We start from the raw sequence: 24,275 nt of genomic DNA, 5'->3' as shown, positions 1-24,275 counted from the left end.
TTTTATTTAAATAAATAAGTCTTGCAACTGTAATTTTAACTCGAAATTGGCAAAATCTCCTCTATTTCTTGCATATGAAAACCTTACCTTTTAATTATAATAAAGTGTGAATCCTTCTATAACCTGGATTTTTAAAACGTATCTCCCATTGGGGTAATGAAAGAGGATGTTAATGTACTAGCTTCCTTGAAAATATTTTAACATTTTCATACAATACTAGAAAACTCACCTTTTCCCACTTTTAGCCTAATAGTAGTTTCTTGTATTTATAAAATAACCACATTCAAATCTTACCATGGAGAAGCAACATTTTTAGTTCCGTTCAATTTCTTCACTTTAAATAAATAAAGAAATCAACTATATAACCCTCTGATTATAAATCAAATCCAAGATACTGTTTGACAATGAGATGCTTTTATTAAACTCGATACATTTAATATATAAGAATTCTGTGAAAAAATTGGGGTATCAAATAGGATCTGGGTCTTTGCATTACAAAGTCTGCCCCCAAAAGATGTCATCTCACTATATACTGTGGCTGAAAGCATACAGATGACCAAAAAGCAGCAACATCCTTTCCTGGTAAGACAAGTTCAACTGACTTACCCATAGTATTACAAGTCCTCCTAGAAAAATTAAAAGTCCCCATCCCCATCTCTACCTATTGTTATCTCCTGGCAGGTGAGCTGTATGAAGCACCTTCATCTGTGCTTGGCATGAGGTCCACACATGATCAGCCTTGGGAAGGCCATCTTCCCCTCAACCAGACAACTCTACTTCAACTATTCTGAAACTCCTTGGAGGGGTGAAACTTCTGGAAAAATGAAAGACAGCAAGAGAGGGAAAAGGTGTGAATATTGAAAGGAATACACAAATGATCAAATTCAGCTGCACCAATGCCAAGGGGAAGGCTGAATAAGTTAGAAAACAAGCAATTTTGCAAAATGCTTTCTGGTATGACAAAACCTGACCAGTGTCTCGCTGTTCCTGACATACCATTTGTGAAGGCCACCCATTCTCTTACCAGGCATGGGCGTCTCCACGATGAGGTGTTTGTGGTTGGTAAACAGTTCAGTGGAGTCTTGCTCTACTGATCTTTCTTCTAGGTCTGATTCTGGGATCGTAGCACAGCCACCTAGTTGAAAAATACAAACAATATTTTAAGCAACGTGTAGAAAAATCTACCTCTCCATACGGCAACCTCAGCTTAAGAACATACCAGTCATGAAGATAATAAATAAGGAGACAACAGGGCTTCCCTGGTGGTGCAGTGGTTGAGAATCCGCCTGCTGATGCAGGGGACATGGGTTCGTGCCCCGATCCGGGAAGATCCCACATGCCGTGGAGCGGCTGGGCCCATAAGCCATGGCCGCTGAGCCTGCGCGTCCAGAGCCTGTGCTCCGCAACGGGAGAGGCCACAACAGTGAGAGGCCCACGTACCACAAAAAAAAAAAAAAAAAAAAAAAAGAGACAACAATCTTCAGGAGTAGACCAAAAAAGAATAATCTTAAATGTTTCTCTTTTGGTGAAATGCTGGGAATGAGTCATTGCCTTTAAAGACATACCGATGAGCACTGAGCAACAGCAGCAATGGTGTCGTCTTCAAATTTAACCCTTTTAAGTCAGAAAGGACAAAATCTATAGCATATGTGATATCCATACTATAATGGTACCTCAGCAGAAATTCCCTATAATACCAGAGCACCAGAAACTATAAAAGAAACAAAGCACATCGACTGTGAGGGAAAGAAAACTTCCCTGAACAAAGAGGAAGGCCACTGGTGTTCTGAGTTGGTGACTAGCTTTCAATTCCAAGGTGACTTGAGGATAAGCTGGGACCACTGCACTTTTAAAACATTAGGTATAAGTCATTTGATTTTATCCACCAAAATATTGTACAGAGAACTCATGTTGAGAATTTCCTGACTACATCTGCAACTTTATTAGACTAATTTGACTAATTTTCTGGAAATGTACTAACATGCTGTATACTGTACACATTTTTTCCCAAAGCCATTCTTCTTGTAAATAAAGTGTGATTTTTCCTTTTCTGAGGCTTCTCATACACTGAGTCCAAAGCCTCCATATTCAAGTTCGGCTTTATGTGTGAGGAGGTTTGTAAAGAGAGGGTACCAGTAGCACTGATGTGTAAACCATGTCACTCAAATGAGAGTGAAGTCAAGATCCCAGGTCTGAAGGAAAGTACACCTTACCATCCATCCCTCTGTATCAGCTCTGACAAAGAAATCGATGTTGAGGGAAACTTGAGAGATAAGGATTTCCACACTCATAAAATAAGAATTAGAGGTAGCCTCAGAGGTTCCCCAAACAGGAAATGTTAGAATTATCCATCAATGCAATGGAACTTGCCCGGCTTTATCTTAAAATAGCTAGGGCCCCATCCAGAAGGAGAACCAGGCTTATTTTTAATCTCTTTCTAAAGACTGTAGATCATGGTAACAGTAACTATCATTATTACATACTTTCTCAATGCTGAAAACTCTGCCCATATCATCTCATTTAGTTCCTACAAACCACACCATGAAATAGAGGTTATTATTCTGCTTTTACAGATAGGAAGACTGAGGTTTCAGGAGATCAGTACATCATTTCCTGGAAATGTTCTAACATGCTGTACACTGTACTTATTTTTTTCCCAAAGCCATTCTTCTTGTTAATTCTTTGCCAAGGTCACACAGCTCCTAAGGAGTAAGACAGAGCTCACACCCAAGCAAGACAACTCCCAAAGCCTGTGTTATCTAACCATTTACTATATGGCTCCCAGTTGCAGGATCAACCAAAGAGATACCTGGCTGCAGGTCTTGGGTGTCAGCAGGTTTTATCTCACCTGATGATCTACTAGGTGTGGTTGCGAGGAGCACTGCTTAGAGTATTGTGAGGCCAGGGACAGGCTCAGAGGTGCCCAGACTTTGGAGAAGCCCAAGAAATAGCACACTTCTTCTCCTCCTGGACTCTCACCCAATTGAGAAAATAGGAATAGGGTATGCAGAGGTGGGGAAGGGGTACCTCTGCAGGGAAGAACAGAAAGAAGGGAGTGCTCCCGGCAAAACAGAACCCTGATCCCAAGAAAAAAGGCCAAAGAATGGCTTTCTAGACTCATAAATCAGATTAAGTCATTTCTCCATCCCCAAGGCAGAGGGAGGAAGGAAGCAGGATGAGGGCAGGAATGTTGTACTGATGCAGCTACCTTTGCACACAAGGAAACTTCAAGACTGGGGAAGAAGTGTCTCCAGCCAACAGATGGGAGAGAGTGCAGTGATCTGACAGCAGTGCTGCCATGAGTGGAGAGAGGCAGGTCTCCGCTGATTAATCAGTGTCTATCGTTTATTCCAGCTGACTCAATAGTGAGGCAAGTGAGAAGGCTGAAGACTTCAAAAGCACTAGTTCTCCAATCAGGTGGGCACAAAAGGAAAAGTCACTTGCTGTAGACCATCTTGTAGACTATACATTACATAAATTACAACGTATGTAATTTCCTCTCTTGTCCTTGGCACAAAAGTTTTGCTTTGTCCAAAGTACAGAGATGACTAATTTCTCAAATCCCACTGCAGGGCTGACCAGTCACTTGCCCTAGGAATGTTACCCCCTTGTCTTTGGATACCTCCTTGTGGCCAGACTGACTAACCATATGCCCAGAAGTTCTGCCACTTTAAGCTTGGAAGGAACAATAGGATGTAAGATCTGGCATCCCAACCAATGGGAAATGGGGGAAGGGAAGGAGCCTTGCAGAAAATTCCCCTCCTGCCTCTCTCCCTGGATCGACTCTGAATTATTATTTCTTTTTGGTCAACCTCCAGAAAAGTGCTGTGTGCTGAGTAGATGCACCTGCTGGGACTGTTCCTGGCTCTTTGAGAGACGTGGTCACCAGCATAGGATTCATCACTTTGTATTACTTCACGTATTTCCTTGACTTGCTTCCCTTTTTCCTCATCCTCCCTTCCTTGAGTTGGCCAAATAAACTGCCACTTTAATTCCTGCCTCAGGCTCTGTTTTCTTGAAAAAATCATTGACACGGGAAGTAGTACTAAAAAGCAGGCCTTCAAGATGGAATTTTGAGGTTAGATCGCCCATCTATCTGTAAGAAATAGGGGTTCCATGGCTGCGGGTAAACAGACTGGGGATAACTTCTGTTATGTAATTACTTAAGCTTTCACCCATGGTTCACTGGGATGATGTGCATGTAGAGGTCAAGCCCAGGAGATCAAGTAGCTGTGGCATGGCAACATTTATAATTATAAGGATTCCAGAGTAGGGTGGCTGCTTCTGATAACTAGATACCTTGCAAAAAGAAAACGGCAAGTTCAGTGCAGCTAGCAGGCAACAGAAGGCAAATGCGATCTCAGGCCCCACCCACACCTACTGAATAAGAAGGGCGAATGGGCATATCTGATGAGATTTTTGCTAGGAAAAAAAATATTTGTTAAAAATTTCAGAGTAAAAACAAACAAACAAACAAAAATTTCAGAGTAAGTAGTAAAAGGAGAGAAATAAAATATAAAATTTCCAAACTAACAGAGACCTCCTGAAGCCCATTGTAGCAAAGCTTCTCAAAAGCACCAGCCTTAAAATTTCCTATCTATCTAAACCAATACTTTTGTCGCATATAATAAAAATGAATAAAAGGAATTACTAGAAAAATAAAATGAACAATATATAGGCCCTTATCTTTTAGATTCAATCATTGTAAAAAGTACACTGTCAATTGCTCCAAGTTTCTGAACGCTTATTCTCAGTTTCAAGTAACAGACAGTTTGCAGACAGATGCTAGTCTTCTATTCACACTTTGAACAGCACTGATTTCAAGATATGGTCTACATTAATTAATATGATACATGGAATTATAGTTAAAAATAATAATTCAGCCAACTCCTAATTATCAGAAGTTCAAATAGCCAGTAAACTCATTCTGGCAACAGCAGGGGCTTCTCACAACTTATGTACCTCCCTTCTACTCCAATATCTGTCTGGCAGCTCCCTCCTTGCATAATGTCCAGAACAGCCCCCCTCTCCCCACCAATATGGGATGTCCAGGCTCTCCTTTGCCCACTGCTGGTACAATTATGGAAATCCACTTCTATCCCTGTGCTCTCGTGTAAAAAGGAGTTTCATTAAGGAACCTGGGATCCCGAGTCAGAACTCTGGGGGCATTTTCATAAGGAACAATGTTATAAGTGGTGGCTTCATTTTAGAGTCCTATTACAATTAAAGGCTTAAAACACTTTTCTGGAGTAATCTGGAACCCTAACCCCTGCAGGTGAAATTTGAAAACATGAAGCATGTATCACAAATTGCAAACAGTATCTACAGCATTTGGAACAAGACAGTTTATAAATTGGAGATTACACCCGTGCTGTTTAAGAGGATGTTTTTGAGACATTTCACTATGCTCCCTCTTCCTCTGAATTGTTACCAATCAAATTATGTGCATGACCATTTGTGTTAACTAAACCTGGCTGTAAAAATTTGTTTCTTTGCAAATTAGTAGCACATTAAGGTATATAGCAATCCTCCTATATATAAAATAGATAAACAACGACAAGTATAGCACAGGGAACTATATTCAATATCTTGTAATAACCTATAATGGAAAAGAAGCTGAAAAAGAATAGATATATATACATATGTATATGTATAATTGAATCATTTTGCTATACATCTGAAACACTGTAAATCCACTATATTTAAATTTAAACATTTTTAAAGAAAATTTTTCTGGCTACAATCCTCATGTAGCCAGAAAATTATTTAAGTAGAAAATCTTACCAAAAATTCTGAAAAATAGGAGATCACCCTATATTTATAAAGATAATTCAACTCTAGGGTTTTGTTTTGTTTTGTTTTTAATGGATTACAAGCTATCCTTAAATCTGTTTCTGCATTCAAAAGCAAATTATAAAATTGTTGAAACTTCCTCACCAGGTGGAACATATTTTATCAACAAGGGAATTACACTAAGGAAATTCTAGCCACTGTCAGAAAAACAAACAAACAAATAAAAACAATAAAAAAGAGCTCAAGGACTTCCCTGGTGGTCCAGTGGTAAAGAATCTGCCCTCCAATGCAGGGGATGCGGGTTTGATCCCTGGTCAGGGAACTAAGATCCCACATGCCGTGGGGCAACTAAGCCTGCAGCCAGAACTACTGAACTCTCGAGGCTCAACTAAAGAGCCTGCGTGCTGGAAACTACAGAGCCCAAGCGCCCTGGAGCCTACTCACCATAACTAGAGAAGAGGAATCCCGCACGCCACAACTAGAGAGAAGCCTGCACACCACAATGCAGAGCCCGCGCTCCACAACGAAAGATCCCGCATGCCTCAACAAAGATCCTGCCTGCCGCAACTAAGACCCAACGCAGCCAAAAATAAATAACTAAATAATAAATAAGTCTTAAAAAAAAAAAAAAAAACAGAGTTCAGGTCCTCTCTGTAGGTTGCTATAGCATGAACTATAAAAGTTATAGAGTTCAAAGGTCAAGATAGGAGGCCAAGCAGAAACAAATGTAACTGTCTAGAATACTAGAGATCAAAATCAGAATGCAGGGTAAGCACTGGTATTCTGGAAAACATGTAACCAGCTGGCTTTCAAGGAAAAAAGGTAAAGCCCGTAGTGTTTGCCCATTTCTTTGGTATAAATACTCCTATCAGGGCCAGTTTCAAGCAAACAACGTTCATGGCCAGTTTCAAGCAACCAACGTGACATCACCAAACGTGGAGCTTGGCAGAGATGTGTTAGAGGACACCATGAGATAGCACTTTCACCATTCAGATTCCGTAGACATAAATAATCTCAAGAGCATAGAGAATAGTAAAATGTAGTAATAAAATAACTAGTGAAGAGTTTTGAGGTGTATTTTTGTTCTTAATACAATTTATTTGGTTATAAGTTTACGTAATTTAATTTTTAATAACGGCTGAATTTGTTAACTGGCTCACAGAATTCCTAAAAATTCAGTGATTGGTTCTCACCAGCCAGTGTGAGCCAGCTCCAGCACTGAATGCGGGCTTATTTGTAGGGAATTTAACAAAGCCTTGATTCAAACCATGGCTCAGCATTTATGAGCCAAGTGACCTTCCTGAGCAAATTATTTCACTTTAATGAGCCTCAGTTTCCTTATCTATAAACAGAGACTATGGCAGCCCTACTTCATAAGGAAGAAATTGATGAGCATGTGTAAGTGATTGGCACATTGAAAAACACATTAAGTTCTGACTATTTACTCTCATGTCAAACTTAGGAACACTAAAAGAAGAGTAGAGTGAATAGGCCAAGACGGAAGTCCCTAAAGTTGGGAGTCTGAAGGGGTAGGGTTCACACAGCTGATACACCCATGGGGCCAAAAGACACAGCTCTGCAGCAAAAAAAAAGTGTTCAGATACCTTAAACATGTGGCCACCTCTGAAGCTGACTCACGCTACTTGATCTGCAGAGTTCTATTTGATAGATACTTGATTATAATCCAGATAAATTCTGATGGCCCAGCTTACCTGCCTCACCATCTACCTTGTAACTCAGGTAGCCTAAACCAGGGGTTGGCCAGATAGTACATATTTTTTAAGCTCTGTGGGCCACCTGGTCTCTGGTGCAACTGCTCAGTTTTGCCATTGTAGTGCAAAAGCAGCCAAGGACAAAATGTAAATGTGAATGAGCATTAGTTGTGTTCCAATAAAACTTTATTTACTAAAACAGTCAGATCTGGCCCATCGGCTGTAGCTTGCCAATGCCTGGCCTAACACAAGGCTCACAGAAAGCTACTCTTCAACTGCAACCTAATTCTAAAGGTTCCTAGAGGCATTTAACACCGCCAGATCATCTCATAGTATTACTATAACAATAGCAATAAGGAAGAGGAAGAAGAGGAGGAGTAACAGTAGCAGTTCTTTAATATTATTTTCCCTACTGCTACAAATGCTCTTTTTGTTTGGGCAGTGATAAGCTTTTTTTAAAAAAAAATAGACTAATTTTTAGAACATTTTTATATGTACAGAAAAATTTAGTAAATGGTACAGAGAATTCCCATATATTCTCCACACAGTTTCTCCTCTTGTTAACATATTGCGTTAGCATGGTACATTTGATCAATGAACAAATATTGATACATTATTAGTAGTTAAAATCTATAGCTTATTCAGATTTCCTTAGTTTTTACCTAACATCCTTTTCTGTCTCGGGATCCCATCTAGAATACCCCATGACATTAGTTGTTGCATCTCCTTTGGCTCTTCTTGGTGGTGACAGTTTCTCAGACCTTCCTTACTTTTGATGGCCTTGAAGTTTTGAGGAGTATTGGTCAAGCATATTGCAGAATGCCCTTCTACTGGAATTTGTTTAATATTTTTCTCATGACTAGATTGGGGAAAAATTTTAAAGACAGTTTCTTTTCATAAATTCTTAGAGTTTCCCAAATTTTAGGATTGTCTCCAGTTCTTCTTTTCCTCTATCAAAAGTGAAAGCCAGGTGGGCAGTGAATGGGGAGGCCACTGAAGGCAAAGGAGGCCAACAGCAAGGCTTGACTTAGACTGTGAAGTTCTCAGGAGTGGATCAGTCTGGATCTAGCTGTTGGACGCAGGCAGGTTATCAGTTGCCCCAACTGTAAAGAGAGGGTCTTAATGAGGCCTATTGTGAGGATTATGTGAGACCGTGTACACTGAACACAGTGCTCAGCACAAAGTACATTTTACCATCTCTGTTTTCTACGAATTTTCTTGGCATAGATACACTTTCCACACCATATCGGTGGAATCAAAGAACTTTAGCTTTTAGTGCAACCACCTTCATTTAGGAGACATCAGAACAGAGGCTCAGAGAGGGTAGCAGATGCCCCTCATATCCTAGAGCCGACTCCTGGTTCTCCTGCTTCCTAAACCATTAGAGCTTTCTCAAGAATACCTTTTTTCCCATCAAGATCTCAGTGGATTTGCTTGTGAGTTGGCTGTCCTAACCAGTACTTCCTTTCAGTGATACAGAAAACCCAGAAGGTTGGCAAGCTGTTCTTTGGGTATATTTTAGGACTTTGCAGATTTATATTCTTGCAACAGAGACCTTTGCAATCAACTGAGTGTATGGGTGCAAATGTTCCATTCCTTCAGGGAGGAAAATTTTTTTTTCTTCTTTTTTCTTCATATATTTAAAAGCAATCAAACAAGGAGACACTTTGAGAATCACAAATGACCACAGACCATGCTCTGACTTGCCAGCCAAAGAATCTTCTGTTCACATGCTTGAATTGCCACTAAGAATTTAAAACAGCAGAAACCTCAAAAATATACACCAGTGACATTTTTCTTTTAATCAAGATTTACTTGATGGATAAAGTGTTTTTGAAGTTAACATTCAGATTTCATTTCAAAGGTTTATAATTCACGTGAAGTGTGGCGAATGGGTGCTTTGAAAAGAATATTTCACTATCTTAAATATGAAAAGCTTCCCTAAGAGTAGTTAAAAAATTCTCCGAAAATATATTCATTTGAAATAGTTTTACTCTTTACCCTTTCTCAGTCTCCCTCTCCCTCTCCCTCTCTCTCTCTGTAAATGTGTACATACAACCACACATAGGCATTAAAGATGTGTAAGAGTTTTCCTGATAATTCTCCCCTACTCTGTTCATTCTTCTATTTTCTTAAAATAGATTTTTTTAGCCCAAGGAGAATGTAAGCTATAGAAAGCCAAGAATCCTACTGTACGTTTGTGTAGCAATTTTAACCAAGTATTTACAAATTTTTTGACAAAATGGAAGAATGGAAGGAAGAGGGGTGGGTAAAAGAGAGAAGGAGATAGAGGATGAAAAGGAAAAGTGGTGAGGGGAGGATGAATTATCAACATATTCCATTTTTCTGTGTACACTTCTACAGATGACGTTTGGGGTGACTTACTGAAGGTATAGATAATAAAATATTAAAGAATAAAAAATACAATAGCAGTTAGAAAAATTTAATGCAGAGTAGGAGGTATAGCTAGGAAAAATTGTGTCAGATAAAGACTTACACAAGGGCTGCCATGGAGAGAAACAGCAAAAGGCTTGGAGGAAAAGTGGGGCTGCACTTCCCCTGTTAATTCTCCACTGACTTCTCTTCTTCCACATTGGACTTCAAAGGGCCCAGTTCATCTTGTACTTGGACTTAACATTTCCTTAAGAGCACACCATAATTGGTAAAGCTATGCTTGTTGGAAAGTTTTTGACTAATGATGTGTGTGTGTGTGTGTGTGTGTGTGTGTGTGTGTGTATGACTCTGTTCTGTGCTTATGGGCCATTTTAGAAAGCCAAGACTTCTGTGAAATTGGGTTTACCAAGGTGCTTACTAAGCAGATGCTCCAGAAAACTACACATATAGGAGATTGTTAAAAACACAACAGTCAGACCTTGTCAAAGCACATCTTGGAAATAAAGCCCTCAAGAATGTAACGTATCATTGAATGAGTTCTTACCACAGCGTGGCAAATCAGGTTGATATCATATGGTGACACTGCTTCTCTGAAGGAGGAACTGGAGAGCATATGTCAATATCGTTCTCATCTCCCCTTCCATTCTGCCCTTTACTTTGTTGTAATGTAGAGGCATCTCACACTTAACCTGGTACAGTTTTATAGTTTCAAACTCAGGAAAACAGAAGAAAACAATGCCTTTCTATATAGTCTTAGGTTTCCAGTTGCAACATGATATTTGTTTTTCTATGTTTCTTTTAAATCCATTCGATAACTTTTCTTCCTCCCTATATTTGCAGATGACATGCTGACTGCTAGACAGTAGCTCATAATGGTTAACCACTGAGAGGCAGGTGAAGTTCACTGTAATGTGTGTCCAACATGATGCCTGTGGAATGTTTGGGATTTCATTTCCACTGCCTAATAATAAACTTTGATCCCCCCACACCTGGTAAGAACTTAAAATGTGTTCAGGACTATGCACGTATACCTGTGTTTGAAAATATTTCCATTTCACACCTCACAGCAGAGACCAAGTTTGTGAATAAAAGGAAGTCTGATATATTTTAAGAGGTCTAGCATGTGTCTCAACAAGTTTTAAAAATCCCATACTGAATACTAAGTCCCTTGGGGTATAAGGGCTCCAGTCAGAGAACCTGGGTTTAAGAGGGTAGGGTCCTCCTGGCATTAAGATGTTTCCACAACTTGAATAATGATAGGTGTCCAACATTCTTTTAGCTGGACCACCACTTATAATTTAGGTCCACTTAGTACAAAGGATTAAGAAATACAGGAACATAGCCATTTTCATCCATTGATAATTATGTAAACAGAATATACCAAGCAGAAAAAAGTCCTATTTACAAAAAGGCAAGCACAGTCCATATATCCTAAAGATTGGAACAGATCCAGGTTAAGAAGTTCACCAGATGTCAGTCCGTAAACAGGGCTTCATAAAGTGAATTCCCCAATTAATTGTCGGTAAGAGTGATCTCTATACTATGTTAGTGCATTATGATCCCCTACCATATGTAGGTGAATTGTCTGGTCCTATAGATCATTAGTCAGTTATGATACAACAGAACTCAGGAGAAAGAAGTGGGGTAAGCACAATTTTTTTCTGATACAGAGAAGGTCCCATAAAACTATTGCTCAGGAACTCGGAGCTTTCTTCACTGAAGGACATGAGAACTCTCCCATTTATCTGCATTACATCTGTTTTTCTAACACATTTAGTTCTTAACCTGGAGTACTTGGAAAGACACACACCAGTAAAAACATAAACATGGAAGTTAAAAAAAAATAAAACTACTCACTATTTTGTTAAAGTCTCCAATCACAATGTTTTCCCACATGTTAACAAGGCCATTAAATCCTCCAAACAGGAATACAGAAGTATTACCCAGGCATTGTGAGAAGGTGAGGAAGAAGAGAAAGTTAATATTTGCTTTTCCTTGCCAGTTGATCAATGTCTAGAGCACTCTCCAAGGAAATGCAAGATCTATTGTCTTTCAACTAGATCTTTTGTATACTGATAAGTATAGCACTTTCTTGTTCAAAAAGAAGGTGATTGTGGTACTTAATTTCCATTTTGTTTCTAAATCCTAAGGCAATCCAATGTACAACTGGAAAGACACATAACTTTAAGACACTTCCATTTCAAATACTTTCCTAAGTCCCTCTTCAGAGGCCAACTCTCTCTCAAAAGTATACACGCACAAATAAAACATTATAGCTACAGTTGAGAAGGAAAGGAAGCCAATAGTTCTGCAATTATAATTACTAAAAAAATGAAAGAGTAAGAACATAACTCTACTTTGCCTGGACAACACATAATAAGAGAGCCAGTGTTCTTCACAGCTTCCCTCTTGCATCAAGTGGTTATTAATTCCTCAGTGATCCTGGCAACATTTCTTCAACTTGAGTTTCTTTCCACAACCCAATTAAAAGCCATAATCTTGAGCAAATTGTGTTGTTTTTAATAATGACAGAGTTTAGGTGGTGATTTTGAAACTGAGAGTTCAGCTGGGTCACTTCAGTTATATACAGGTTGAGGGAAAAGAGTGAAGAACACAATGTCTCTGGAGAGCACCTGTTTCATCATATTCGTTCACAAATGAGGAAACTGAACAAGCACTCAGGACTCATTCCTAAACAACTCTGTTATCTAATGATATATTTCTACAATAGTCCATTAAACAATGTCATATTTTGCAAAAAGGGGAATGTACACAAGACGATAACCAGCCCATTGATAGTGGAAAGGGACATCCAAAATGGGACATGGCAAGTATCATTATGTCTAGAGCAAAGTCACATAAGTCTGGGCCTAAGTTTCCTTTTTTCTAAATTCAGCAAATATAGCATTTACTTTATGAGAGATGAAGGTTAAATTGGTCAGTGCTTGTAATACAGTTATCACAGAGCCTGGCACAGAGTACGTCCCCAATAAATGTTGGGCTATTATTTTCAGTACTAACCTCCAACATACGTTAGTCATTAAGTTACAGCCAATTACACATGAAACTACAAGCCATGAGCACAGCATGAATTTATATTTGATGCTGTAAAAAATGTTCAGGTAAACCCAGAAGATGGGGTAGGCAGACCAGTGGTGGAATGTTTCTAGCTGGACCCAGTGGTCAAAGCCAAAATTGTCAACAAGGCATTAAAATAATTCACTTGAAAAACAGTGCACACATCCTTTATAGGATGAAATCACTGATAATCTACTATCCTAGATAATCACTATTCTGAGATCAAAACAGGAATTTTAAAAGGGCTCAAATGATGATGATGATGATGATCAGGGGTGCATAATCACATTCATTGTTTTCTATTTACCAGCAGTGCCATTACTACTGAGAAACACAAACCCACAAGATAATATGACATAAATGGATGAAACATTAAGATAAAAGGGCAAAACAGTGGTAGGTTTGCTTTCTCATGGGAAATTGAAATGGCCAGCAGATGAACCTTAAAAGAGGAAGTCTGCTGACCTAATGTTACTAAACATAGGAGGCAGCCAAGGAGCAGAGGAATAAAGCAATGTATTTAAATGTATGCCTTGAAGGAAGCAAACACCAATTATTTTTATATGATTTTAACTCTCCTAGTGAATACTTTATGGGTGCTGGCAAGTCCTTCTGGAAAAGGAAGGAATTATTAATGAAGGATTCAGTGGCAATTGCCTGCCAGTGCTCTAAGAACTAACACTTAACAAAGGGTCATTTGGTTCATACTTCATCTCTAAAGCTACAGAAATTTTAAGTATCCTTAAAAAAACAGTATAGTGTTATATTCACATATACAGTCCTTTTTATTTTAATTTCCAGATTGTTCTATAGCCTGCATGATAAACAAATAAGCTTCCCAAAGGAAAATAAACAGATAGAGGAAAATAGTTAATTTTTTTTCTTTTTCATGCAAAGAGTGGATGCTTAATATATACTTGTTGATTTGGAAAGGAATTCATGAAATTTGAGCAAATACATAGGAAATACAGCCTTAAAAAAGTTATCTTTGAAGAATGCTCTACCACATCTTTCCAATATTATGCGCTGGTGACAGTCCACTAATGTACAGGCTAGCAAATCTGGGGAAATGCCCCATCAGCTCCTGTATTCTATCTTGTTTCTGAAAATCTTAACCCATCAACTCTAGAAAATTCTCACATTATGTAAAATGAAATCTCTCTAGCTAACATCTAGCTCTTAAAATTCTCCAGGTGTTTCAAGAGCATGGACTCTGGAGCTAGACTGTCGGAATTTTAATCCCAGCCCCACCATTACTTTTTTCTCTGCCTCAGTTTCCTTCTTTGTAAAATGCAGATAACTGTACCTAGCTCATAGGATAATTGTAAAGATTAAATGAGTTAATTTATATGAACACTTCAAATAATGCCTGGTTCATAGTAAGTGATACATTAAGTGTAATAATAATAAGTATTACTATTATTCTCATCAGCTTTGCCTTATATTTCCAAAATTCCCACACCTAAGCCTGAGGTTCTCATGTAAGCTGAAGGAAAGGAGGGTGGTGAATTTTCAGAAGGCAGAGAGCAGCAGCTACAGCTGCCTGACCTCCAGGAATACGAACTGTCATGTTAGCTAGTCAAGGAAAACCTTAACTGGTTGTCTGGCCTAGCAAAAACAAACAAACAAACAAACAAAAAACAGTAGCCAGTAGGAAATAACAGCTTGATAAAGAAAGAACAAGCACTGGGGTCTAGATAAATAATAAAGAACAACAATAAACATCAAATCAGGAATAATTTACTGTCTCTTGACCCCCACTTTCCTGCATCTTCTTCCATTTCTTTACTCCTCTTGGCAGCAAAACTTCTCCAAAGAATTGTCTGTATTTGCTATTTTTAATTCTCTTCCTTTCTCTTGTACATCCATCCCAGTCTAGACCTGGCCTCTACCACTCCACAGACAGTTGCTTTATTCAAGATCACTAGTGACCTCCACATTGCTAAATCTATAGTTTTCAGCCCTCAACTTACTTGACCCATTAACATTTGACACAGCTGATCGGTCCATCACTTTTTAAAACTCTTTCTTCACCTGACTTCCAGGATGCCACATTCTACTGATTTTCCTCTTACCTCACTGTATGCTCCTTCTCAGCATCCTTTGCTGGTTCCCCCTCTTCTCCCAAACTCCTAAAATTCTGACTCTCCCAGCACTCGGCCTTTGATTCTCATCTCTTTTCTAAAATCACTCCCTTGGTGACCTTATCCAGTCTCATGGCTTTAAATAACACTTTCGTGCTGACAACTCCTAATTTTATAACACCAGCCCAGATTTCTCTCCTGAACTTCAGACTTGTATATCCAACTACTTAGTCAATATCTCCACTTGGACATCTTATGGCATTTCAAACTCAACATATCCCAAACTGTACTCCTGATCTTCCCCACAAACCTGTTCCACCCCACAGCCTTTCTCATCTCAACTTCATCCTTCCTGTGGTTCAAGCCAAAACTCTTGCGGTTGTTCTGGATTCTCTTCTTCCTTTCACACAACACGGCCAGTCTGTTAGGAATTCTGTTGTTTACATTTAAAATGTATCCAGAATAAGATCACTTCTCACCACCTTCAGCACTACTACCACTTTGGTGCAATCCACCATCATCTCTTACCTGAACTATCGCCAAATTACTTACCTGAGTAACCTTCAAACTGACTGTCCACCTCTACCTTTGACCGCCCCCCCCCCATAGTCTATGCACAACAGCAGGCAGGGATCCTTTTAAAATGTAAGATTATATTCCTTTCTTCAAAATAGTCCTCCCCACTTCACCCAGAAAAAAGCAAGTCAGCCAAAAGGCTGTACGTGATCTCACCCCTCTGACCTCATCTCCTACCACTCACTACTGGCCTCCTTGATGTCCTTGGAACATGCCAGGCTCATTCTCTTTACTTGGAAACATCTCTCTGATCTCTGCATGGATAAATCCCTCACTTCTTTAAGTCTTTGTTCAAAAGTTGCCTTCTCAACAAAGCCTACCCTCAACCCAATTTAAAATTATAATCTTGTAACTGCCTCTTTTCTGACATTTCTTTTTCCATAGTACTTACCACCTTTTAACACTAACACTTGTTATTTTCTAACATACTATGTAGTTTACTTCTTTATCATGCTATTTTTTATCGTCTCCCCCGCTAGAATGAGAGTTCCAAAATTTTGGGGATCTTTGTCTATTTTGTTTGTTGCTGTATCCCAAGCCCTGGAATAGTTTCTGGCACACAGTAGGCACACAATAATTACTGGTTGCCTTGAGTGAATGAATTTAGGCTAAGGGATTAGGAAGAAGAAATGGAAACCAAAATTCATTCTATTTTTTACATAATATTATCTACGTTTTCCACTGGGAGGTTGGAAAATAATTACAGCAGAATGTAGTATAGTACCTCTTATTCCTATGCCCCAGCACACGTGGTTGCTCTGTGGATCAAAAAAGCTTCTCAAAAAGTTCTTTGTGTTAATTAATACACATCTTTAAGAAATGAATCTTCCTGGATGATAACACACGGAGAATCTGTGAGACTGAGTAGGTACAACAACAAAATGTTCAGCCCAGAAAAGAAACAAGATCCCAGTAGTAATTTCTGTAGGAGCTAAAGTTAAAAAGAAGTAACAGAACACTTGTAATTCTATTTCTTGATAACAGTCATTTGTGGATGAAGGAACTGCAAAGGAAGGTACAAAGACATCTGTCTGCTTGGGAAATTTCTCAAAACAAATGAAAAAGGATCTATCTTATTTCCACTGGGGCATCAAGTTATGGTCTGGAACAGTTTATTATTCCCAGGCTACTTCAAATCTAAACGTGTTTTTAAAAGCAAGCCCAATGAAAGATTAGATAAACAACTGGACAATGTTTTTTACACTCTGGTAACATAAACATTTCAAATTCCTCCCTAACTCTTGACTAGCATAAATCTCTAATTCCAGAGAAGGTAAAATATCCTCAAAGTTTAAACATTACTTTGAATTATTCACATTTACCTCCATTTCCATCTTATACTTTCTTGGCAATAAAAATCCAGGTTTTGTCCAAACTATGGTAGGATGACTCTCTTCCAATTGTAAAACAACTTGGACTAACCCCAGCTCTGCTTTCTTTGAAGATAGAATAAGCAGCCCCTCCCAACAGTTTCTTTTCTCTTCTTTCTTACCTCCTATACATCCTGTACTGCCCTTTTTCAAACCAAACCTTTAAAAAACACAGAGGGAAAATATGAAGCTGTCTGCCTATAACTGAGCTATGAAAACAATTTTTAAATGGTGTCAAACATAAAAGAGATACGTTGAAAGAGTCAGTAAGGCAAGAAAACATCAGGGTGAGGAGAGCTCTCTCTGGCTGAGAAAGGGAGACATAGAGTAAGACCTATCTAAGAGAAGAAGCTCTGTGGAAATGCTGCAGGGGATAAAAGGAAGGGAGGGAGAGAATGGAGGAAAACAAAGATGTGGAAATGCAGAGGGAATGAGGATAACCAGCCCACAGTACAACCCACATGTCAGAAGACTTAGGAATAAAAGGGGGTGGCTAGGAGAGAAAAGAAAACACTAGGCTGATAGAGCTGTTCTGTTTGCATCATGCTCCACAGTCTGTGAAACCTTCTCACTTGACCTTGGTCCTCACAACAACTTTGAGTGGAGAGGAGGTAAAAATCTGGACCCCCAGACTCCAGGAAAACTGCCCACTCAGCTCCTGGGCAAGTCACTTAATAATTCTGAATCTCTATTTCCTCATTTACAAAGTGGGAATAATATCTTCCTAACAAATGATTATGAGGAGTAAATGAGCTATTACATAAAGCATCAAAGTCCTGCTCAATAATTGGTAGCACATTGTGGTAGAGAGCAAGACAGAAGGCAGAAATTGAGGGGGCTCCTAAGAAGTACAGACAGAAATGTGCAGTACAAACAATGTAGACAACTGAAGATCCAGACTTTGGGTTCTGAGGGGTGAAAACTGGATGCGATTTTTGTATAAGAATGTGGAAAGGAGGACCATGCTGCATGAAGGGACAGGATTAGGGGCTTATTTATGATAGTTGAATAATTACATTAGTACCATTTTAAATTACTTTTTATGTGCTAGTCATAGTGCTCCTTACTTTATATGTTTGCTCATTTTACAGCTGCCTAAAATGGTAGTTAGTAGTGTCTCATTGCACATGTGATGAACTAGACTCTAAAAAGTTTAAGTGACTTGCTCAAAGTCATGCGCATAGTGAATGAGAGAATCTTTTATGTGCTGACTCCAAAATCCAGTCTTAAACCATTCCAGAATCTTGTTTCTCCCTGATAGAAAGAAAAGACACACAGCAATGGGATTGTGAATTACTGTTTAAAGAATAAGAGTTTTAGATTGGCAAAAACAGGATCATGGTGTGTACCTCATAAGCTCGACATCTGATCCCTCCCAATCTCATGCTCAAAAGAAAAGTGAAAGGATTTGGAAAAGTGACTGAGGTTTCATCTCAGCAAAAAAGAAATCAGCATAGAAGTAACTAAAAGAGCCACCAGTAAAGACAGATCCTTAGACATCTAAAAGATCCTTAGCCTGTCTAAAAAGAATTCAGAATTGATTGATGCTTCTATAGAATATAATTACAAAGGAGAGGAAGTGGCTCAGTAGAGTAGATAGGATTTACAACTAGAAAGAAGTGAAATAGTAAAGTGGAAGATAATGCCTTTTCAACAACACCGAGGAAAAGACAAAGCAGTCTTCTAAAAGTTGGGAAATTAAAATGAGTTCATAGAGGAAATTTTTTAACTACAACAAAAGTAAAGAAAATGATTAAAAGAATGATCATAGGGAAAGAAATTAAGTCTTTCTCAGGATGCTGCACAGTCGTAGAACATTTGACATGAACACAAAGTTCTGTTTTCCAAAGTTAGCAGAACTGTGCTCAGAAACTTCACAAAGTCCTGAGTGCAAACTCACGCAGAAGAAAACCTCAAGGGCAATCTCATGCATTATATATATGCAAAAATTCAAATAAAGACATTAGCAAATCAGTATGATATATTTAAAAACAACAATAAAGAAAAACTTATTCCAGGAATGCAAAAGAATTCAATTAATGTTAATTCTTCAAAACATTATATCAAAAAGAAATCTCAACAGAGGGTAATAATATTCATCACGCATTTCTGATTTAAAAAAAAAATCACCTAGTGAACTAGGAATAACTATCTGAAATTAATAGGCAACATTATGAATAAAGCAGATAAAAACATTCATGTTAGTCAGGGTAAAGATGAGGATCCTGGCCACTTATCACTACTATTATTTAACATTATTCTAGAAATTCAAGGCAATATAATAAGATAAGAAAACAGGAAGAAATGTATAAGTTAGAAAAATGATTAAATGATTACATTTCCAGATAATATGATTGTACACCTAAAAAATTTCCAAGAATACAAAAGAAAAATATATTTGAATAGGTTGAAGATTTGATCATGTCCCTCTGCATTAACAGCATTTAGTGAGAAAATATAATGGAGGAATTATTATACTCAAAAGGATACTAACTATATTTTTTAAAAGAACAGTAAAGATAAAATAACTAGGAAAAAGAAATGCCAAAGCCTATAGGTATAGAACTAAATATTTATAGACCACCATAAAAGATTTGAATAGATGGACAAAAATATAGCAAGATTCAGCATAAAAATGGTATCAACTGTCTACAAATTGACTTTGAAGCTTAATGCAATTTCGCTCTAAATCTCAAAGGAGTGTTTTAACTTGAAAATATGATGCTAAAGTGCATAACAAAGAATAAATGGTTGAGAAGAACCAGGAAATAATAAATAATGAATTGAGGAATTTGTTCCACCAATTTTAAAGGCTATTATACAGTTATGATAATTACAACAGCATTACTATCAATGTCAGAATAGATGGAGAGGAAAATGGAATAGCACAGAAATACCAGGGATAGTCCCACGTATATAAAAATATTTAGTATATTTTACAAGTGTATTTCAAATTAGTGGAAAATGATGTATTATCCAATAAAATATGCTGGAATATGGGGTAAAATTTTTTTTAAAACCTGAAGTTAGATAGGTTTTTAAAAGTCCAATAAATTTCAGATGGCTAAAAGAGCTCAATATAAAATACAAGAAGAAAAAAGTAAGAAAAAACATATTTGGAATCAATAAAGAAAAAATTAAATAGATTTGACTACCTAAAGGAAGTCATGTGAAAAAAATCCAAACGAACAAATTACCTTAAGCAAAATTCGAAACAACCAAAACCCCAGAAAAAAATATTTGTAACATGTATTAAAGAAAAGGAGTTAATTTCCTTTAGATACAAAGTGCTCTTCAAATCAATAATAAAAGGTGATATTTTGATTTACAGAAACATGGGAAAGCATGAAGAATAATTCACAGAAGGAAAAATATAAAAGACTGATAAACAATAGGAATACTGCACATTATCCCAAAATTACGACAATAGAAAATCAAACGGCTAAAAATATTTTTTAAATGCAATCTTAATAAAACCACAGATGCACAATTAAAATTCCAGTTTCCACTTCTGATATCAACAAAGATGAAAAAGAATGATAATCATTGATGTCAAGGAGGTAGCAAAAAGTCACAGATGAACTTTTAAATCAAGAAGCACTTACTTGGGAGCAAGCTGGAAGCAGAAGCAGGTTTTTCAATTCTAGGCCCTTACTCTAAAGCAATAATCAAAGATGCATATAATATCCTCATGCAGATGTATAACACAGAAGTATTTGTAATAATTTAAAAATAAAACTATCTAAATGTTCAACAATCAGGGTTACAGCATCTGTACACTCCGGTTACATATCTCTCAGTCTAGAGATCTTGCAGGTAGTTTGCTGAACAAACTCTGGTTTTCCACACTAATTTGCTCTTATTTAAATTTGTCCTCCGCCAGGAATGTCCTCCCCTAATTTCCTTTAAATTCATGTTCCTCACGAATCAGTTTAAAGGATAATAATGACAGCTATGGTAATAATTATAGCCATAGTAATAGTGACAACAATAGCTAACATTTATCAAGTGCTTTTAAGAGGCAATTGCTATTCTAAGTGAGTTACATATGATAACATTTAATCCTGGTAACAACCCAACAAGGTAATGCTTTTATTATTTTGACTTTACAGAGGAGAAAATTGAGGCATACAGGGGTTAAATCATTTACCCAAGATCACACATCTAGTTAGTGCTAGGCACCCAACCAAAAGTGTGCCTCTAAGTCTATGTTAGCATTTGGCCTCTCCAGGCCACCTCTTCTGTAAAATTTCCCTCCGTCCCAAGCCCAGAGTCAGGCCCTAGCTCTCAACCCCACTACATGTCCCCATATATTCTCTAGAGAGCACTTCACAGATGGTTTGACATCTTTATTTGTGCATCTCATGCACCAGACTCAGGATTTTATCTTACTCTGGTTTGTGTCTCCCACGATTAAGCACAATTACTAGAACAACGATGGCTTTCTGTACACGTTTACCCAATAAATAAATAAATACAAAATACATGCATAAAAAAGTAGAGAAACTGAATATCAAGGATCAAAGGAGGGGCTTCCCTGGTGACACAGTGGTTAAGAATCTGCCTGCCAATGCAGGGGACACCAGTTCAACCCTTGGTCCAGGAAGATCCCACATGCCACGGAGCAACTAAGCCCATGTGCCACAACTACTGAGCCTGAGCTCTAGAGCCCATGAGCCACAACTACTGAAGCCCATGCACCTAGAGCCCGTGCTCTGCAGCGAGAAGCCACCACAAAGTGAAGCCCGCGCACCACAATGAAGACTAGCCCCCACTCACCGCAACTAGAGAAAGCCCGTGCAGCAACGAAAACCCAACGCAGCCAAAAATAAATAAATAACTAGATTAATTAACTTTAAAAAAAGGGATCAAAGGAAAGAAATCTATATAGAGAGGGAATCAAGGACCAAGGACAGATGGATAGAGATTACCTATCTATCTATCTATCTAGATTACCTATCTATCCATCTATCTATCGAACTATCTATCAAATGTGTGCTGATGCCACACTATCAACCAAAGGACTAAACCAAAAACAAAAAGAGGGAGAGAGGAAGCAGGAAAAGAAGTCAACACAGAGCATTTTACTACTTGTCAGACACTGTGCTAAATGCTTTTGTGTAATATATGTCACTTGAATAGCCAAAAAGTATATTTCCTTACTGGAGAGTCTGAACAAATAATCACAATGTTCCACAAAGGCTGGGAGAAAAACTGTCTAGAGAGTAACACAAAAAAGAGAGAAATATAAAAAGGAAAAATAAGAGTATATTAACCTAGTAAGAAATTGACAGTGAATATTTCTGGAAATTTTGTGTGTGTGTGTGTGTGTGTGTGTATGTGTGCATGCATGTGTTTAAGTTCATGTGGGCAAAAAACAACTGAAACAGTAATATGCTATGTACATTATGGTTTTTATTTTCTAAAAATCCTATAAGGAGAAAATGGGAACATATAAATGATTTTGGAAAGGTTAGAATATCACTTAAACATTAGTGACTGTCATCATTCTGGAGCCAGTACAGGCTTTTCCCCCCAAACTCCAAGATAAACCCTCCTGGCAGGTGATACTTCTCCTAACTTTCATGAAAACAAAACCAGTCATTTATCGTCTGGGCCCTGTTTGTTACTACTGAGGGCTGTTCAGGTAAGTAGATCTAGCAAAAGTCTCTGAGTAAGTTACAACAATTGGTTCTTTATTTGATGTCTATTTGTCAGGGAAAGATACAGCTAGACGGGCCATAAAACAAACCTCTGTTTTTACAGGAACAAGGCAAGGCTGAGGTAAAGTGGCATTTTATGTACAAGAAAGTGGGCTTAATGTGTCCAGGCCATAATGTTTATAAAAATAAATTAAAAACTCAAGACATACAGTGAACTTCCATTTTGCCAAAGAGAAGAACTTACTCTTACTATCATTTAATTCTACCAGCAAAACTACTTTTTTTTAATCTAATATGCTTTACAGTCTTTCCCCCAAATATGAGTACAAAAGATCTTGGCCCAAAATGGTCATTTTAGAATTAAAGAAATGATCCTTCTTACAGACACAACTTTCAATAAATGGTAGATAAACATTTTCTCTGAAGGCCATAGTCAATGACTAGTTTTAGGTATAAAACAACCTGGTATGGCTACTTGTCAATACTAAAAAAAACAAAAAACAAAAAAACAAACAAAAAAACTTTCATTTTTCCCAAAGGTTCTATCCTGAATGATACAGGTTACAGTGCAGAGGGAGTGAAACCTCTAACCCTCCAAGTTACTGAATCATGGGTCTCAGTGATATTCATGGAAACCCTCAGCCTATAAAGCTGAAAAAGTCCAAAATTATCTTAGCATCCTGGTTGAATTCATCTCCCTATATGTTTGAATTGGAATGATTTCTGTTGTACCTCTTTCAGCTATTTCTAGAAGAGACAAATGAATAACCCCCATCTGCCAGTTTTATGTAAAAACTTTCCCTTAAATGAAATTATCCTTTAACAACTTCTCAGGATACTCCCTGTTTCAGTCTCTTGTGGCATTGTTCTGTGTTTTCTCTGGTCTCTTATGAGCAGCATATGGGTATCTATCACTTAAAAAAGAAAAACATGGCTTCCCTGGTGGTGCAGTGGTTGAGAGTCCGCCTGCCGATGCAGGGGACACGGGTTCGTGCCCTGGTCCGGGAAGATCCCACATGCTGCAGAGTGGCTAGGCCCATGAGCCATGGCTGCTGAGCCTGCGCGTCCGGAGCCTGTGCTCCGCAACGGGAGAGGCCACAACGGTGAGAGGCCCGCAGCGCAAAAAAAAAAAAAAAAAAAAAAAAAAGAAAACAAAGTTTCATCTAGGAACATAATGAATAGCAATCATTTTGGATACAAAAAAGCAGTCATACTTCTTGATGACTATACAACTGCAGTTCCACCTACTTCCATGAACTTAACTTCAAAAGTACCTACAATTATATTATGTGGGTGCTAAACACACAAGTTAAAAAATTGTCAATTTCTCAATTAATGTATGATATAACTTATATGTGGAATCTAAAAAATACAACAAACTAGTGAATATAACAAAAAGAAGCAGACTCACAGATATAGAGAACAAACTAGTGGTTACCAGTGGGGATAGGGAAGGAGAAGGGGCCATATAGGGGTCAGGGATTAAGAGGTACAAACTATTATATATAAAATAAGCTACAAGGATATATTGTACAACACAGGGAATATAGCCAATATTTTATAATAACTATAAATGGAGTATAACCCTTAAAAATTGTGAATCAC

At 37.9% G+C, this 24,275-nt stretch overlaps 1 protein-coding gene across 8 annotated transcripts in view; it reads right to left on the bottom strand.

The window, feature by feature from the left end:
- Positions 1–397: 397 nt before the first annotated feature.
- Positions 398–24,275, bottom strand: part of BBS9 (Bardet-Biedl syndrome 9) — a 479,004-nt gene continuing 455,126 nt past the window's right edge. For all 8 annotated transcript variants that reach the window (XM_082632872.1, XM_082632873.1, XM_082632874.1 and 5 more), the window contains 2 exons: positions 1,025–1,135; positions 398–814 (listed from right to left, as the gene is read on the bottom strand). In XM_082632872.1, coding sequence (XP_082488998.1) covers positions 783–814; positions 1,025–1,135 — 143 coding nt within the window. In that variant the 3' untranslated portion in view covers positions 398–782. The remainder of the gene's footprint in view (positions 815–1,024; positions 1,136–24,275) is intronic.

This window comes from Mesoplodon mirus (genome assembly GCF_964341445.2).
Source record: "Mesoplodon mirus genome assembly, chromosome: 9".
NCBI lineage: Eukaryota > Metazoa > Chordata > Mammalia > Artiodactyla > Ziphiidae > Mesoplodon > Mesoplodon mirus.
This window is presented reverse-complemented; position numbering and strand designations above follow the sequence as displayed.